The sequence below is a fragment of the Arctopsyche grandis genome, chromosome 3 (assembly GCF_051622035.1).
Source record: "Arctopsyche grandis isolate Sample6627 chromosome 3, ASM5162203v2, whole genome shotgun sequence".
Lineage (NCBI taxonomy): Eukaryota > Metazoa > Arthropoda > Insecta > Trichoptera > Hydropsychidae > Arctopsyche > Arctopsyche grandis.
This window is the reverse complement of record NC_135357.1, coordinates 5,565,992-5,586,528: the sequence shown is the minus strand read 5'-3', so window position 1 is coordinate 5,586,528 and position 20,537 is coordinate 5,565,992. Positions and strand designations below refer to the sequence as shown.

Here is a 20,537-nt window from a genome sequence, read left to right as displayed (position 1 = left end):
TAAACATGGTGTATATTTATTAAAATTATTTGATGAATCACAATGTGCTCGTTAAAAGATGTAGTTTCGTATAATAATAAATCATTATGCGACAATAATAAGGTACATTTTGTGAATCGGCACAATCAGTATGACGCACGCGATTTTCGTTGACAGAAGTGTGCCGGGAGTGTTTTTGTTCTCGATGCACGGCATTCAGTGAAACACCGATCTTGAAAAATGTACTGAAATCCATCCAACACAATACAGTAAGAGCCAGAATACATCATTTCAAACATTGTGTTTATAATAATAGTCACTTAACAAGCACGTACATACATAGCATGTCAGTATAATAACGGTCTATTCAACGAGACTATCTTGCGGCGTTATTTTGTAAGATATTGGATTTAAGATTTGGACTTGAACACAAAAGTTTCTTGACGGGCACCCATTTCAAAATTAACATACACTGTGTTGAGGTCAGTAAAAGGGACACGAGCAACGTCTAAGCATTATGTAATCAATCTACAATAAAAAATTTCAATGACCTGCATCATTATCAGAACTCGTTATGAGTTAACGACCGATATATTCGGCAACGATGAAAAGCCTTGTTCTCCAAGTATACACACAGGCCCGCCTCGAGGAGCTGTGTCAAAAATATTTTTGCTATCTTCCCCCCCAGATTTCTAATTTTTTTTCACCATTTTCAATACCTCACTTTTTGAATAATTTTTTCACCATTTTCAATAACTTTCACTATTTTCAATAATTATTTCACCATTTTCAATTACTCTTTCACTATTTACAATCCCTTCATTATTATTTCCCGATACTACTTATACATATAGACAGTGCCGGCCTTACGCCTAATGGCGCCCTCGGGCAATTTTTTCTAAACACCCTTAGAAAAAAATTTCGCCTTTGGCGCTCTAATCTAAAATTTTGTATGGATTTTGGCGCCTTTGACGAATCGAGCGGCGCCCTAACTTATTTGGCGCCCTCGGGCGCCGCCCGACCTAGCCCCCCCCTAAAACCGGCACTGCATATAGAATCACATGGAGATCCACAAGCGATCGAACTGACCTCATTGTTTGTTGTGATAAATTTTAATAGCGATCCCGAATATTTTTTATTTTCTTCTAATTTCGTTTTTTTTATTAATTTATATTGTGCGTTGAGACATCGTTAATTGTAATGTTAAAAAAGCAATTTGATAAGAGACTTCGTTAATTTTGTAGAATTCGTTAATATTGTTGCGTAGGGGTGGGTGGAGGATCCAAGTAAAAGGCCAAAGTCGTGTCACAGCATTTATTGGTGATTAAGGAGGTACACGCACTGGCAGTGCTCCGTCCAGAATGTCTTGATATCGCCTAAGTACCGCCTTATAACGGATAGGTTTCTCAGGGCATCTTCGACGTCCGGTTTGTTTACCTATTGTTATGGTCATGTACTAGATGTGCCACGGAAGTCGGTCCCACGCTACCGCTTTCGGTTCTAAGAACTCTACCGGAATGCGACCGAGTTACCGCTACCCCCGCTAAGTGCATTCGGGGGTATCTCATTGTTAAGCCTAGAGATAATCCTCGAAATTATAACGGTCACACAGTCTCTGGGATGCTACTCGGCCTAATCCAATTGCACGTACGTAACAATATTATAAAAACAATGATTTATAATTTTATAAAATTCTTTAAACGATCTTTCAACAGCTCTCGAGGAAAGGCCGAAGAGAACTGACGTAATAAAATTTCGTAGCTTTTGAATCGTAAGAGTGGCACTTTTCGCAGAAATTTGTGAGTAATAAATAAAGCCCGGACCCAGAAGGTGCCGCGTATTGTTCATATGTTGTAAATGCATTGTTAAAGGTTTGTCGAACCTTTTTTACAAAGGATTTACAACAATGGAGCAATGAGCGGCCCCTTGGCTATCCTACCTCTAGTAATAAACATCATTGATATTAGATTTGTATGGCAGGGGTGCTTTAAAACGTCATCCGAGTGGCGTTCAAATATTGTAAGCTTCGAACTAATAAGAATTGTACGACGTAAACAAAATTTATTGCACCGAACACGGTCACTTTTCTTGCTGACGGTCACACCCTTGTTGTATGTGTTTGCAATCGAAAATCGTTTCTCAGTACAAAATACAAAAGGTGGCCGTGATAATATCCGGCAACATATGTAGAAAAAAGCGTTATTTTTTATTATTGTTCACCTTTTAGATTATTGTTTCACATCTAGTAATAATGAAAGGGGAACCGAGAATTTTCTTTGGTTCGTGGATGGCCGCCTTGTGATTTGCACAATTCGCACATATGAACGGTGCGGCTCTGTATACACACGTACAAATATGATTCATAGGAATATTTTATATTTCCTCTTAAGGTATAGAAATAAATGGTTCATTCGTGAGCCATTGGAACGATTTCCTTTTTTTTTACCATTATTTATTATTTTACTGTAACGATAGCCTTCAGCGTTCCATTCTTCTTCCACATGGTATACATCTCCTTATCTAGATGCAACCTTGAATAGATCGTGAAAGCAATAGCGAGCTTTTGTTCTCAATTTCGACGCACAATAATGACATAATCACGCTTTGCTTTAATTAGTTCTACGCTCGATCTAACCTCAAATTGAGCATAAGTAAAAATTTGACCTAACCTATAATATAAAAAAAATCCAAATCAAATTAAAATCCTGCAATTTTACACGTCTACATACATACACCATGCATTGCGGAGTTTTATCAGATATGAGTGATCATTCACACCTATTTAAATGTTTGCGTAAAATTTGCATCCTCTATTGTGAACGCTTCATCGTGAACTTCAGGCTTTGTAAACTTTGATCTTTCGCGGTATTGAACTGTTTAAAAAGTAATTTAAAAATATGTATGCAAAATGTGCTTTTCAACGCCCAGAAGATTAAAAAAAAAATAGTACACGATACATATTCAAACAGTTTAGACGTGACTTATCGATGTCTATGCATGTATTTTTTAAGCGTTCGTACCTTACAAATATACATATGTATTCTATCTTATTTATGTAAATCAAGTATCTACATACATAATATATTTTATTACATTTACAATGTATTTATGTACCTACCTATGTATGTATGTACGTTGTATAAGGGATTCGAATGTACCGCAATTTCCGTTTACCGGTAATCCGATATTTTTTTTAGCAATTACCGGTTTACCAATAAATTACCGGATTGTTCAATCTCAAAAATAAACTTTTTTGTAATAAATATTTTTAGCCAAATGCTAATAAACATTTTTATTATATGTAAACTAAAATATATTGGCTAAAAAAAGGCAAAATATATAGCCTAAAAAATTATTTATAAACTAATATTTCAGTTTTATTTAATTTCACCAAAAAAGTCATGTCCTTTCTCAGTATTTCTTTATTTTTCTTATTCTGGGTAGGTTCCTTACCTAAACTATCTTCAGTTTTATTTCTTTAAAGCTAACTGAAGTCTTTATTTTACCGATAACACACATTTAGTCGTAAATGAAACAACTGCAATATTATCATCGGAATCTGAACTTTGGAAGATGAATTTTACTATGTATTACTTTAATTATTGTACTTTTTTTCTTCTGCATGAAGCACTGGGTCGGATCAGTGTTGCTAGAAGATTATTAAATAAAGGAGAGGAATGTTATCAATCACAGCGAATATGTTTTGTTAATTTACCGGAAAAAGTAATAATTTAAAAATAAATTACTGGGCTATTTTTCGAGTTATTTACTCAATAGTACGTACATATGTATTTAATGTAAAAGAGCGTAATGAATTTTACTAAAAGCTTCTCGTATTACATATATGTATATATTGAGACTTTCATTGCTCGGATTATCTTATACGTTTCTACATATTTCCTTTTTATCCTGAAAGTAATTTCCCCGATGATTCACTCTCATACATATAATAGGTTTACTCATCAAGTTTTTACCTTTATTATGAATGATTATTGATTATGTACATATCTTTTCTTTCACTCCAGATGTCGATAAAAAGCGTTTTTATTCAGATAAATCATAATAGGGATCTACATACATATATGTATGTTGGATTTTGAAACTTCAATTTGTGTAGTTTTTCTTTAGACTTGGACTTGTTTCTTTAGACTTTCAAATTATAAAAAAAAAATAAATGAATTAAAAAAATCTCTAAAAGTTGTCATTTAACCCAATTTATTGAATTATTGGTAATAAAATGGGTATAAATAAAAAGTAAGTACATGTACATGTGTAAATGTATATTTGTAGGAATTTTATACACAAATAAGTCAATGAGAAAAATGAGGATAAAAAAAGTAGGAAACAGAGGAAACGTCTTGGTTTTGACCACAACTTTGTTTTTATTGTCAAGATTTTATTTATAACTAGTTGTTTTACCTGGCTTCGCTCAGTATTTGTATTGTTGCGTAGGGGTGGGTGGAGGATCCAAGTAAAAGGCCACTGCATTTATTGATGATTAAGGAGATACACGCACTGTCACTGCTCAGTCCAGAATGACATGATATCGCCTACGTACCGCCTTATAAAGGGTAGATCTCTCAGGACGCCTAATCTGTTTATCTGTTGTATAGTCACGTATTCGGATATGTATTCCCACGGTATGAGAAGTGCAATCATTGTTTAGCTTATCTCCACTTAGCCTGTCGCTAATCCTTGAAACCACTTATACCAGTCGCACGGTATGCACTTAGTTAATCCGTTAACAGATATCCGTTGAACGGTCACACATTCTCTGGGATTCTATTCGCTTGATCCGCGGCGTACGTAACAGTATTATAAACAGCTAAAACATCTAGTAGTATCTCGAATCTAATAGTAAATATTTATTTGTTTTTTTTTTATTTATTTAAATCGAAAAAAAAAACTGACTTGTTTTCGATTTCCCACCAACTTAAGTTACAAACTTACAAAGTATCTTTCGAAAGTATATATTAGATGTTTTATATATTATACCAGAATCCGGCAGCGCCCCCCATCCCCATGTCGTCATGGAAATTTTGTCTTGTTTTCAAAGTTTCCAACCATTTTCCAACCAACAATATTTACTTACATACAAAGTCTCTTTCGAAATTATATTTTAGATATAACTTGTAATGAAATTATTTAAATTAAAATTGGTAAAAGTCGGAATTCTCGATAGGGCGAACCCTCTAGGCTCGGAAGCGAGGCTCAGTCGACCCGCTCCTTCCTGTCATTGGTTGCTCTTTGCGACTACTCTAAGTATTGCCGTGCCCTGAATTAACTCGACTTTTAGCTGATGAAATACTCCGACATATACTGCCTGGTTCGCATATATGTAATTTCGGACGGTTGGGCAGCGTACGGAAATATTCCAAATTCCGGTAAAAGTGGATCTAAATAATAGTGAAATACATACGAAAAATGTGGAAAATATTTGGATGCGTGTGAAAAGAAAGATGAGGCGTCAATTTGGCACAACGCGTGCCCGTTTTGATTCATATTTAGATGAATTTGTATTGAACCACAAACGAATGCGTGTATATTGCATTCGCAATATATGTCAGTAGGCAGTATATGTCGGAGTATTTTATCAGGTAAAAGTCGAGTTAATTCAGGGCATGGCAATACTAGATATTGTCGCTCCTTCCTGTCACGGCAACCAATGACAGGAAGGAGCGAGTCGACCGAACCTCGCTTCCGAGCCTAGAGGTCCGTCCTGTCGAGAATTCCGACTTTCACCTTAAAATTTATTAATGGATTTATTTCAATAATATTGGAGACTCTAGTTGACACATACCGTTATACTATTGTTGCGTAGGGGTGGGTGGAGGATCCAAGTAAAAGGCCGAAGTCGTTTCACAGCATCTATTGATGATTAAGGAGATACACGCACTGGCAGTGCTCAGTCCAGAATGACATGATATCGCCTACGTACCGCCTTATAAAGGGTAGATCTCTCAGGACGTCTAATCTGTTTACCTGTTATATAGTCACGTATTCGGATATGTATTTCCACGGCATTGGGTCTCCCCGTACGGATTCTGAGAAAGGACTAATAACGGTCATTGTTTAGCCTAAATGCACTTAGAGTCCAGATATAATCCTGGAAGTAAGTGCAAGCACTTAAGTTAATCCGATAACAGATATCCGTTGATCTAAGTGCAAGCACTTAGTTAATCCGATAACAGATAACCCTTGAACGGTCACATAGTCTCTGGGATTCTATTCGCTTAATCCGCGGCGTACGTAAAACTATTATATTAATTAAAGAAAATAATAAAAAAAGGAGTCGGAGTCGGTTGACTGTTTACGACATCGACTCCGCTTGAAATTCTCCGACTACACAACTCCGACTCCGACTCCACAGCCCTGGTATTTAGGTACAACCACTTAAGCATGAAGCGAAATATACATATGTACGTATAAAAAGTATGTACTACAGCTAGATTATTTCCAGCCATTGTTTATAAATATGGCAGATTGATTTATGAGTGTGCTAAATTGGTCGAATATATGTATATCAACTAATATGCATATTAATAACATCCTTGAGACATGGTAATCCGTTCCCTTTCATTAAGCAGAATCAATTAATTAATCTAGCTATTGTACATGCGCATTACATAAGATCGGCACATCTCGCAACCCTTACCGAGACGATAGGGGTTTTGATATTGAAATGCTTTTTATTATTACGAAATTATGTTCACAATACATCTTATATCTATTTTAATAGCTACTGATCTACTGATCATTTTCTATTTTACAATTTAATTTAATTTGGTTAGTAATCATAGTATTATATTATTCTAATGTTAATCTACAGCATAATAGGAAAAAGAGCTCAAAAACCTATTTACAATCCTTGTAAATGCTCATAATACATCTAATACATAATATTAATTAAAGACTCTTTAAAGTCGATGACCTAAAGCAGATTGTGTTTAGGTAATCTGTGTGTTATACCTGAAGGGTATAGACATTTTGTTGTAATCACCGAGACTCTTCACAAGTGTGATCGTATGGTTATTGGTGATTCTGTCATAGAATCTACTAGTTAGTTTGTTAGTAATGTCTGTAACAAACGGAATATTATATATGGCATGCAGTTTTTTCAAGTTAGTATATATGGGTGTATTATAAATTATTTTTAGGGATTCATTTTGTATTACTTGGAGTTGGGAAAGGTTAGTATTCGAGGCGTTATTCCATACAGGTGAAGCATAGGTTAATAAAGACGATAGGGGTGACACCTTTTACAAGTATGGAGTTATTATGGCTTCCCAATAAAATATATCCACTCGTGTATTGAATGTGTGCGACCTTCGTGTCGACGTTGAGACATCGATTCAGTTTCGAAATTTCAGCCGAAGACACCACCCACCGGTCAGACTGTAAGCTCTGATATGCAATCAGGTATATATGGAGTAAGTATAGGTACGTGCTTGTGTCTGTCTGTCTGGCTGTGCGAATGCCCGTGTTCTGATTCTCGAATTTCGACCTCAAATTTGTCATTTCGACAGGTGGGAGTGTGGGGAGACCAGAAGTGGTGTTAGGAAGTCCACAGTCAGCTCCACAGTGCTTCACGGACATTCGTGCACACTAGTTCCATACTACATACATACATACTTGAGCACTATCCTCTTGGTTACTTGATCAACAAGTGGGTTTGTATTAGAGATTTACTTGTTGCCCTATTTAGTTTTTATTTTGAGCCTTTTGAAGTTAGGTTGATTGATTTAACCATATGTTGTATTATTCTTAAATATTGTCAATAATATGGAGATATTTACTTATGTAATAAGTATAAAATTGATACCGAAAGTTGCATAAAAAGTTTGTGTTTTTACTTTTGAGCTTACGTAATTTTGCGCATGCAATTTAACTATGGGTAGATACAGAATAATTTAAAGCTAATATTATAGATATTATTATATGTAATTTCAAGTGTTTTTTTACATTTTATTCTAAAAAGTATGTTCAAATATGTTTTTTTTGTATTTCATACCAAAAAGTATGTTTTTTTTTGGAATTAAATATGTATACTAAGTTTTAATGGGGTAATTTATAATTTCATTGAAAAACATTATTAGACATTGATCACACTAAATGCTGATCACCTTCCTATATGTACTTTGATCATTGCTGAGCCAACATGTATGTACATATGTATGTTTAAATTTGTTTTTAGTGTGAATTTATATGTAATATGATACATAGTAGATTTTATTGTTTGTTTATATATGATAAATATGCTTTTAATAATCAAATGTTTCATGTTAATAATCAAACTTCAAAGCTTTTCAAAATGCCACTTACCCTTCGGGAAAAGTTTAAGTGAATTCAAATAAGCAAATTGAAATAAACTTTGTAGGCGTATTAAATATCTTCTAATATATAATTTCGAAAGAGACTTTGTATGTAAGTTTTGGTTCGTAGAATCTGTAACGTTTTTGAAAAAAATAATTTTTTATGACGACGACATCAATATACATAGATTTCGATTCCTTTTTCAGTTCCGAATCCCGATTCGTGTTTCAGTTCCGGATCCTGATTCCTTCTTCAGTTCCGGATCCCGATTCCCTTTTCAGTTCTGGATTTATTCCTTTTTCAGTTTTGGATCCCGATTCCTTTTTCATTTCCAATTCCGATTTTAGTTCCAATTTCAGTTCTGATTCCTTTATATATGTATATGTATATAAAAATAAAAATAAAAAATATAAAAAAAAACATTGGTTACTAATCGCGTGTCGTTGAATATATTTTTTGTCGATTCAAATAAATTAAATTTCAGTTCGTTTGTTTTATATAAAAAAAAACATCTTTAAGATAAGAAATTATACTACTGTTCACATATGTATTATACGTATATAGAAAAGTGATATTTCTATTTCAGGTACGCGGGAATTTTCCGACGCTTTTCCAGCGATTAGTACGTGCCTGAGTGTTCGGCCTTTGCGCACGTGTCGTTGAGAGTTCTCTCGCTCTCGTCCCCGCATTTTTATTTATTGGTTTCTCGACGACAATGTCGAGTGGACGCCATTAGTGATCGACGCTTTCTGTCGTGGAGTGATTGTAAATATCGTCGAGATGAACGAACAAGACCTGATAAAGGCCAGGGCCATGGTGGAGAACTCCAAAGACAACTCGCCCGGAGGCTCTCCTGGACCCTTGCGTAAGACCATGCCCACACTTCTTCAGGACAAACTCAAGACTTTTAGGTGAGTGATTTTTTTTATAAAAAATATATCAATAGTTTTATATTGAATTATTTTATCTGCGCGTGTAAAAAGATGCGTGGAAATATCGACGTACTTTTCTAATCCTCGATTCGAAACAATGCATTTGAACAATGGGGGTATTTCAATTTGACAGAAATTAATGTCTGTTCAGCATTGCTTTTATATTGTACAAAAAAGTTTATGAAGTTGCAATCGTCAAAATATAATTCACTATTAGGTAGAACTTCATGGAAGAAATGCTTCACATTTGAAACGTTTATAATATTTTGAAATGTTATTGAATCAAAATAAGATTTTTTAATAAACGTAAGAATAAGACCAGTAAGATTTTGGCAGAGCGATCAGTAAAATCAGCCGCGAAAGAATAGTGTAAAACAACATGTTAATGCTCGGCTGTATAATGACAAATTCAACTAAGAGTATCATCGCTATTTAGTCTGTGTGTCTGTGTGTTTATATGTGATAACGCTATAGTCGTTTCGATTCGACATACATATGTAAGTTACAGCTAAAACACTGACAACAAAATGTACGAATATAATAACGGAAGAAAAAAACTTCTATATATACTGTTTGCTACCATTATTTCCTCTGAGCATTTAGCGGAGACTATAGAAAATTTAATTATGTATTTAATTAATTTTTCTATTGTTGTTTTATATGGTTTATATGTATGTACATAGGTAGGTAGATAGTTTTTACCTTTTTTTCATAAATAACAATTAAATATAAATATATTTAAAAGGTATTTGAAAAAAATTCGACCGCGTGCAGATCAAACACAGGAGCAACACATTTATTTTATTATTGTTTTTATTTAATAACTTAATATGCCAACACCCAAGCGATGATATTTCATCGGATACAACACTAGTTAATTGAACTAACTAACTAACCTTTAAACTGAATTAATTTTTAGGTTAAGATTATCAACTGTGTAATTAAGAACTATTACTATATAAAGCTACAGTATGTGAGTTGCTTTTTCATTCTCTGTGTACAGAGTATGTAATTAAATCGTTATCAAGTACTATTATTATATAGTTTGAAGTATTGTAAAGAAAATTGACACTCTCCATTCAGTAGTAATTTCATACTACGCGGTCACCTTATTTACGATAAAAACTGGCGCCAGATTGTCCAATATCGTTTTATCGTATACTAATAGTAAGTTAAGCTGTACAAATATAGTGCTTAAATCTATTATGGATGATGATTGATTCTCAAACGTTTTACCCTGCAACTTTAAACTTAATAGACATTTACTTTTCACTAGGCTGTAATACCGTCGCTGAAAATCTGTTCCTATCGACTCAAATAATAGTTTTTGAAATTTTAGAAATAGCTTGCTTTTCATGGACATTATTCAAATTTTCAATGTTGGGTACTTAATTTTTGTTTTTTGGGGAAATTAAATGTAACAAATCCAAGCAGCATCATATACATATATAATATCGCTATTCTGTGTGTGACTGTGTATATGTCTGTGTGAGATAACGCTCGCCGTACGATTATAGTCGTTTCGATTCGACATTATTGACAAAACACTGCCAACAAAACGCACGAATATAATACGAAAATAATGACAGATAAACGAAAAACTTCTATATATATACTGTTTGCTACCAACTTTTTCTCTAGGGAAATACATACATAAGTCTCTGAACATTTAGCGCCATGTACTGATTTAATTAATAAAGTTTTCTATTGGTATTTTATATTGTTTATATGTATTTTACAATATTAAATTAAATATATTTATGTAAAAGGTATTTGAAAAAAATACAACCGCGTGCGGATCGAAAACAGGACCAACATATTTCTTTTAGTTTTTTTTTTAATTAATAGCTTAATATGCCATAACCCATGTAATGATTTTTCATCGGGCACAACACTAGTCTTTATATAATTATTAAAGGGATAATATTTTTTGCACGGCTGTAAAATAAATTATACGACATATGTCAAAACGACATTTAATGTCAAATTAACATTTCTGAAATAGGTCGCACGACCCAATCGGGGTCCGCCCGGCAAATCAAACTTCAAATGGGTTGCCAGTAACAAAAATAAATTTTGAAGTTTCAGTGAAATCATAACCAGTTGAAATTATAATTTTTGACAGTTGGATGATTTGCGCGTCGCCCCGCTCCTTTCCATTCCCACTTTCCTCATGGTCCAAACGGTTCGGTGATTACTGGTCACAAAGAACTCGTCACAAAGTAACTAAAATCTCTATAACGGAACATCTGGCAGCCGAAAAGTCCATCATACTAACAATAACTATCATACTAACGAGAACTTGAGTGCCAAATATTGTGTATTCGCGATTTTCATGGCAAAAATTGTCTATGTGACCACCTCAATGTGACGAATAATCCAATCACATCGTAATATCCATTCAAACACATCGTAATATCTTAGCAACCAAAACTTATTTATGGTTAGGTTAGGCTAGGTTAAGTTAGGGTTGGTTTTATTCATTTAAGATTAGGTTGTTAGGGTCGGTATTTATTTTTGTCAAATTTTGTTTTTGTTACTGGCAACCCATTTGACGTTTGATTTGCCGGGCGGACCCAGATTGGGTCGTGCGAGCTATTTTGGAGAGGGGCACTCTTTTTATTTGCAGGGTGAAATGTTTTAGAGATGGTTATTTGCATATTATGTCGTGATAAATACCCGATTTGCCTGGAATAGGGCTATTTTGCCGGGCCGATAAATGGTACCCATTATTATATCGTCATTATTTGTATGAAATGCTTTTCTCGGTTGGGAAATCTTGCAATTTTTTTAGTGTATTATGTATCGGTGACCAAGGCAAAATATGTGACTTGGGTTTGGTATGTGAAATTGAATATTGAAATTTGTAAATTGAGTAGTTCAGGGCCTGATATCCTGCAAGGTGCAAATTTGCTTTTCACTCGACGGTCCTCTCGCTTCAAGGATGTCAGTTTATTGAAGGGCATCAAGCTCTTGAGATGCTGATGACTGTAATCTTGGAAGAAGGCTTGGCCTCGTTCGGGTAATCGCCAATCCGAAATCCCTGGAGCGAATGGGCGCTTTGGACACGGTCCGCCATTCACCTTCTTGGCTGCACGAATAAATTACACGCGAATGTCTTTCTTTGACACATTCGTCCCCATCGTCGAGATTATTCTCGACTCCAAATCAGACGACGACCTTGCGTCGATAGTTTTGTTGTTTTTTTTTTTCGATTCAAAAGGAGGTCAGGGGTGAACGAGGCAACCAAGCCCTGTTTTAAGTGTGTTTTACCACACCCAGTGTTAGGGATTTTAGCAATAATTATAATAAACGACATGCGCGTATATGACAAATTTAATGGATTGTCTTTCACTTTCTCGGAAGATTTTGAAATTTTAATGAAAATACGGTAGCAAATATGAATACACGGTGATTGATCGTTGCACAATCTACACCAGAAGGTCAATATTTACAATTGAAAAGATATGAGGAAAGCTCGGTTGCTAAAATTGGATTTAGATTAGTGCCTTTATTATCTTTTGATAGGATATTGATAACATACATATGTATGCTGAAAATTGCATCGGTACTAAACTAGGCAGTAATTACGTGTGATAAATGTGTTTCAGGTCGTAGTACATATGTTCAATCATTTAAATACTGTGATATCCATTAAAAATATATCACAGGTATAATTTTTTTAATTTAAATAATGTTTTTATAATCATATATGTATTCTTTTTTTAAATAAAAGAGTATGTATGCATTTTTTTTTTTTGATCAAACTTCTGAAAAAATAAAGGAACACGACATCTGTGAAAATAAAAGAATACTAAAAATATTATAGTTTAAATTTTCACCACTAGAGTGTGTCATAAACAAACGAGAAAACATACATAAATGTCAAATTTGAAACTACATTTAATCCAGTGATTCCCAAAGTGAGAGCTACCACCCTTCAAGGGTAGTTTTAGGAATACAGGATTGGGCGCATGTGCTTTCAGCACCTGGAGACTCTTAATTCTGACTTAAATAAGCGATTTGAAGATATTCTTAAAAAAATCCTCTTTCGGACCTCAAAACAAACTGGGTGGGACGTGGTACGTGTTTTTTTTAGATACTTTTAAACATGCGAAAAAAACACAGCACCCCTAGCCCATATATGCATTCTGCACGTTCAAGTACACCCGAATTCGGTCTGGGGAACACCCACTGTTTACGGTCATAGCGGGAAGCTAAGGACACGTGACGATCCATACCACTCTGTGTGTTTTCGCCCTCTAACGTTACAGGTAGAACTGATAAAATTAATCTCAAATGAGGAATTGAAATTGAAATTTAAAAAATGGGTAGTGGCTAAAAAAGCAGATGCCTATATTCATTATATCCAGTAATAAAAGTTACAGACCAATTTTTTTAAATTCCGTTTCCTTCGATGTACATATTTAATGAAAAGAGGATGGTCATAAAACTTCTAAATATACTAAAAAATAAAACGACTGTAATTAGCTAATCGCTACGATAGAAGTTTCTTATCAAAGCAGAGCCCAAGATTTTGATAAATTCATAGAAGTGCATGTGTCTTATATAATATGTACATCAATAAACGAATCAAAAATTTTACAAAACTGCACGGCCGTAGCACAGGGGGGGGGGGGCTATGGGGGCGCCAGACCCCTTAATTTAAAAAAATAATACTTGTATAGAAAAATAATCTAATTTATAAATAAAATAAACAATAACCCATGAATTCTAGGACGCTTATAAAAAGTATCGGCTATATGTTGAAAATATACTTGGAGGGGCGGAGGGTGCATCTGTGTTTTAACTCCCCCCCATTCCTAAAAAATTTCAAAGCAACTCGAAAATTCCAAAAACTGCATCGTATTCAAGTATAAATATATAAAAATAATTGACACTGTATCTATCTGTTTGTTCATTTACATAAGGTAGATTTATAGTATTTTCTTATCTAAAAAGAGGGTGGTTGGCTAAATAAGTTAAGGAGCATCTGCTGTAATCAGTTAAATATACATATGTACATATTTCAATTTCTTAATTTCAATTGCAAATTAATATTAAATGCAAACGTTGAATATTGCACAATTTCGCATCACAACAAATTGCTTAAATGCAGTACTTGTGCATTATTGCAACACGTGCTATTTGCAATAGTAATCGAAATCATTTGAAAAATATAAATAATTTATCGCTAATATCTTGATTTTTTTTTGCAAAATCAACGAGGAAAATATTTTGTTGATACACGTTTGATAAAAAATAAACGAATTCTATTGGAGGAAAATCTTTATGTTATTATTTCTTGATGTTTCGTAATTGGTGTCAAAAATTTTTTTGCACGTGAAAATCTTAAATTTAAGGAAAATATTTTATTTCCCGCTGATGATACAGGTTTCGTTGTTGCGAATATTTAGAAATAATAAATGTGTAGGCTGTCGTGTGTTCACTTGTACTTTACATGTGCACAATATTTTATGTACGAATCTTTTCCATGATAAATATTGAATTTTATTTAAGTAAAATAAATTGATTAATTGCACCAAAAACTCAATTGGAAAGTCAATTTGGATTCGATAAACATATTTAAAATTTGGCGTAGTTTTTAATTCTTTCCGAATGATTTTCCCGCGTTTTTTCGCCTGACTGAGTCACGGAAAACGAGAGCAGTGATCACAATAATCGGCGCCCACCGTTTACGATATTTCCGTGTTTTGATGACGTCATCGGATTACGTGTAGCGTGAAACTTCAGGTGACCAAATTTTAAGAAAGTCAACTGAGGACAGTTTTCTTTCGGTTGCAGCCTCGATTTTGGCAATCTAATATCGTCATACGGTGTTTTCGAAAGTTCAACACAATTGTACTATTCTGACCTATTGTTGAGTTATTTTAGAAATTAAATTCCTCCGTTTCCATTGCAATATTAACAAACTGTAGTATAATCGACAATAGATACAAAACTGTTTTATTATGAATGTATGAGACACAGAGATGAAAGCGATGCAAATATTTTTTTTTAATTAACAATACGTATTTCAAATCTATTAAATGGATGTGATTGCTTTCTTATAAATTTGAAAACGTTCCAAGTCTTATACCACTTTTCTGGACTTGACGACTTGGTTAAATTAAAAAATATTGTTAATAGTTTTATGATCGATGTGGTATGACTATCTTTGTAGTTCTCTCGAACACGCCAGATATTTTTATTTTACTAGCGGAAACGTCGTCGTAAACTGACTAATGGTTACAACTATGGATATCTATAAATTATGGCGTCGCATGTTATTTTATGTTCAAAGACAAGATGCCGCTTTTTCTCAATACATTGAACAGAAACAAAGAGAAAATAATGCTTTCGCAAGTTATCACATATACAATACAATGTATATTTATTTTATTAATTACATACCAGGAAGGCATTACAGGCAACCCCAATGCGCCTTCCTGGCCAATTACAAATATTGCAGCATTTTTTATTCATTATATAAGTCACTGAATTACGAGACACTGAAAAACTCGCAAATCAATGAGACATCTATCAAATTGTACACAAACTTATTTATTGCACATTAATCAATCACAAATTATAGGTGACATATTGTATATAGGAAGGGTTTTAGCCAATGTTTACCGGGATCCGTTTCAACAATGAAATCAGAGAAAATTGGTAAAATCTGATAGGAAACGATCAATCTGGAGTCACAAATCCAGGTCTGACCAACAGCATACTCTAAGCATAAACATAAAAATTAATTTTCACTCGAGGCCCGGACCTGTGATTGAACCCGGCACCTCACGTCGCTAAGCAGAAGCTTAACGACCGAGCTATGCTGCTGGCTATATATGTATATAATATACTAAATTAAATCAAATTAATTAAAATAGTTTAGAATATAAATAAGTTTTTGAGTTTTTGTCTTAAATCTAGCATTAAAATAAGAGAAATATTAACTAGAACAAAGTATGTTCAAATAAATAATGATAACTGGACCAGTAAGTAGTCGATCGTTTGCTAGCAGGTTTAAAAACATGAGATCGATTGCTAGAAAGTAATTATTTGTGTAGTTACATATGACGTCTAAAAAGTACTACATTATAATACATATATAGACTCAATCCGTATTGTGAATTTGCTTTATTTTTAATTTATAGCAGGAACGCCTAACACATAACCCCAATGCGCCTTCCTGGCGAGAAACATTGTATATTTGATACAAGTATTATTAGTATTCATTTGCGTGCGGCGAAATTCTCTCTCTTTTTGTCGTACAGCCATACTTAATGTGCGCGAGCAGGATACAAAAGGAACAGCCTGTTCCTCTTGTTTCCTGCTTGCGCACATTAAGTAAGGCTGTACGACAAAAAGAGAGAATTTCACCGCAACGCCGCTGTTAGTATTATACAAAGTAAATACATATATCAATTATCATCCATAGAGATAAATATATGGTAAAATTTGTAAATTTGCAGCATTTTTAAACAATTCAGCGAGATTTTGCGAGAAAATGGACAAGGTTGGCCAATTTGTTGGAACCGTTTCAATGAAATCAGATAAATTGTCGAACTCTGATACGAAACGATCGAACTGGAGTCACAAATTCAAGGTCTGGCTAGCAAAAACCAGTGGGATTTAAGCCCGTGACTACTTTGTTCCAAGCATTATATGCTAACCACTAGTTAAACAAAATGGCGAAAAGTTATGTTCAAAATGGCGTCTCCATAAGCTTTCACCGGATTTTCGGAGCGAAACGAAATTGACGATAGCGCTGTGGGATGTCTTTAGAAATAGGCAACGCTTGGTCACCCTCATGTAGCGGTTTTCGTTGGAATATGTGGCGCCCGCCAGCCGCCAGTTGACGATTGCCGCCGTCGCAGCGACGATGTGCTCCGCGAAATTACAGTTGACCCACCTATTCGAATCAAATAAATATTTAATCACATAAATATTTAATGAAATAAATACTCACACCCATCCGGGAGATGATTGTCTAAATGCGAACGCCGACACGCACGGGGTCGTGTCGCGAGTGTTAAAGGTTGACAGTTTATCGAATGGGCAAATTGAGTGCGTGCGACCGAATCAGTCGAACCGCCACGATCAGCTGACGTGAACGCTTACGGTACTTCCGCCCGCCAAATTTGAAGTGTGTTTCAGCAAACGCCGCAAACCGTTCGATCGCTGTAATCGCCGTTTGCAATCGTTCTTATAAATTTGAATGTGAATTTTGCAATGGTTAAACTCGCTTGAAAGTGTACTGCGAGTTGCCGAGTGCCGAGTGGTTGCACGACGCGTCGACTTTCCACCGCTTGGCTGTCAAAAGCGCGCGCCACTTTCTTTTGGCCTTAATAGCTCGAATTGACGATACGCGAATTTCGCTCGCGACGCCTCTCTCCCTGCCCTGAAAATGTTTCGAGTTTTATGACGTCACATTTTCCGGCGAATAGTGCACGTGTTATGATACACACCTATCAGTTTTTGACGCATTGATACAATTAGTTAAAGAATATCTTATAAGAGATAAAAAGTAAAAGTAAATCTCTCGAATTGATAAAATTTATATTTAATACTAAGAAAAACTAATCGCGCGTGTACTTTTGAGAAGGGGCTGAAGAAGGGTTTGAATAACTCATTTTAACTTGGATTTGGCTTAAAAATAATAATATACATATTTATGTTATGTTCTGTCTTCTTTTTACTTTATCTATGTACATACGTAGTAGCAATACATGAAATTTTGTAATCATGGGAAAATTCGAACGCGAGATTCTGACTAGAACTTTCATGTTCTAGAAAATGAAAGTAAAAAACTTTTCATGATCTAGAAAAAATGTGTGTGTGTTAGTGTGTCTGTCTGTGAATTTTTGGAGATTTTTTGAACACCGTTTGTCCTATCGAACTGAAACTTAGTATCGGTTACTAAAATGCTTATCGATACGACATAAATTATTTTTTAAATTTTAAGTTGACCGGAAATGGTAGCTTCCCTTATACCTATACAAAGGTCCTCATTTTTTAAAGTTTTTGGATTCAATTATCTCCCAAACCGCTCAACGAATCAGAATGATTTTTTATGTGTAATAGAAATCATAAATTTTATAGATTTTTTTTAAAAATATTTTTATCCTAACCGGAAGTAGTACTTTTACTCTAGAGAATCAAGTTTATTGAATTGAAATTTCATTTGTATCTCATTTCACTTACCATAAGACACATTTGTTATTGGTCCAGTATTTAAAAAGTCTTGCCTATAATATACACGGCGTAACTTTCAAGTGATACCATACACAAACAATTGTTAAGTTTTTATTGATATACTGATCAATAGTGAATTTCGATAGTGTTTCGTGTGTGAGATTGAATATAGGAATCTAATTTTGTGTATCGTGAAAAAATATTTAGTAAAATGGGTCACGGTCTGCAGTTCGTCGCACTTGACCGACATCTCCATCTCGATTGCGAAAATCTTTCTCCTCTGCGCGAAATGCACGCCGTGACTTTTTTCTTCAGACATTTGTGACCTCATTCTATGACCGGTCGATACAATTTCCAAACAATTCATAAGCATTAAGTGCTACATTGTATTACACATAGTAGTGACAGGGGAAACTATAGGTGTAATTATTGACACTAGCGTGAGCAAACTGAATACACCATTATATAATTTGTTTTCTTCCCCCTCCTCAACCCCTTCTCCGTAAACAATCAGCAGTTTAATTGGTGTTCGTGCGAGATATGCCGTTGAATGGGTACCGCTTGTGTTTGGCGCGACTTTGTGATATCGTTCGAAGGAAGTTGCTTGTGTTCCGCGAATGACGGTTATCAAACGAGAAGCAGTTCGGCGATGAATTGAAGCCGATCAGTGGTCGAGTGCGTGCTCTTGGCCTGATGGAGTCCCTTTGGATAGGGTCTGACGTGGACCTCAGCACCCTCAGAGGAAGAGGTCGAGGTCCTGCTGGATATTATCCCTGTAATGTGCTGCCTTTGAGGTTCCGTCGCAGAACCAGATCGGGAACGTGGCCGTAAGTTTGTTAACTTTTCGTGTTTCATTTCATTTCAACCTAAGGTTAAAGTCATAAATGCTTAGCCTTGTTTTTATTTTGTTGACTGATTGTATTATCTTTAAGTAGATCCATTCACCCTTACGTACGAATGACTGGAATAGATAAATTTACAACTACATATGTATTTTGGACATCTTATCTAATATTATCTAATATTATATTTAAAAGTTAGTCGTGTGAAATGAGCAGGTACATATATTTATAATTCGGAATTTCCGACTTTTTTTTTATTGAAATTTAAATCATTTACAAAATGATTTTTAATTATGCTATGCGTGTACCCAAACACTAGGGGGAAGGGGTTTTTGGTGATATTTTTTTTACACGATTACTATTACTATTCATATTACATTTTATTTACTACCATACTATTCAGGGGCGTCACTCACCCGAGCCCCCCCCCCCCCCCAAATGACGCATCTGACACTATTAGTACATAGTATTAAACGCTTTCGACATTAGTGAATGTGATAGGAGAAACCAGTGGCGTAACTATATTACGCGGGGGTATGCGGTGCATGCAAGCCCTTAAGCCGCCATTCCACCGAATACGTTGACGCAGACGTATCGCAACTGACGACCGCGACAGAACATATGTACGTCAACGAGACGTATGTGCATTCGTATGGGCAAAAACTATACGTCTGCGTCAACGTATTCGGTGGAAGAGCGCCTTTAGGGTCGGTATGGCCTTGGGAGAATTTCCAAGTATTAATTTAAAAAAATAAAAAATAAAGCTATAAATAAAAAATATAGGAAAATCAATTCACAATAACTGAAAACAGTCAAAAGTACGATTAAAAAAAAATCTGACATGGTGAACTTGCAATGTTAACACTAAGAAGTTCATAAAATGTCTTAAAAGACATGATTGCAAAATTTTTAAAATAACACATAGGCTAAGAAGAACGTTTAAAATTTGCAAAGTTTATTTATTTAATTGAAAAAAAAATTTGGGGCCCTTTGGTAACTTTTGCATATGGGCCAATTTTTAATTACGCCACTGGGAGAATCGGTACATGTATGTAGTTGTTGACCAATATTTATTTATTTTATAATTTTGGAACCTAATGGGCCACAATGACCATAAGATACAATAAAAATAATACACAAAAATAAAATTAATAAAGCAAAAGCAGAAAAATATATATATTTGATGACCAATGTATGATTATTGACTATTTGGATTTTAAATGTAAAAAATAAAAATCCGAAAATAATTGAGAAACTTTTGGGTCTCAGATAC

The 20,537-nt window shown here is 34.6% G+C and overlaps 2 protein-coding genes across 6 annotated transcripts in view; one reads left to right on the top strand and one right to left on the bottom strand.

Annotated features, from left to right (window-relative positions):
* LOC143909790 (uncharacterized) overlaps positions 1-20,537 on the bottom strand; it is a 743,449-nt gene that overhangs the window by 588,859 nt on the left and 134,053 nt on the right. The gene's annotated exons all lie outside the window — the stretch shown is intronic.
* LOC143909803 (NAD kinase-like) overlaps positions 7,506-20,537 on the top strand; it is a 37,479-nt gene continuing 24,447 nt past the window's right edge. For 2 of the 4 annotated variants that reach the window (XM_077428000.1, XM_077427999.1), the window contains exon 1: positions 18,995-19,249. In XM_077428000.1, coding sequence (XP_077284126.1) covers positions 19,116-19,249 — 134 coding nt within the window. In that variant the 5' untranslated portion in view covers positions 18,995-19,115. Of the gene's footprint in view, positions 7,650-8,878; positions 9,204-18,994; positions 19,250-20,537 lie in introns of those variants that run through there. The other 2 variants (XM_077428001.1, XM_077428002.1) reach the window with 2 other exon arrangements.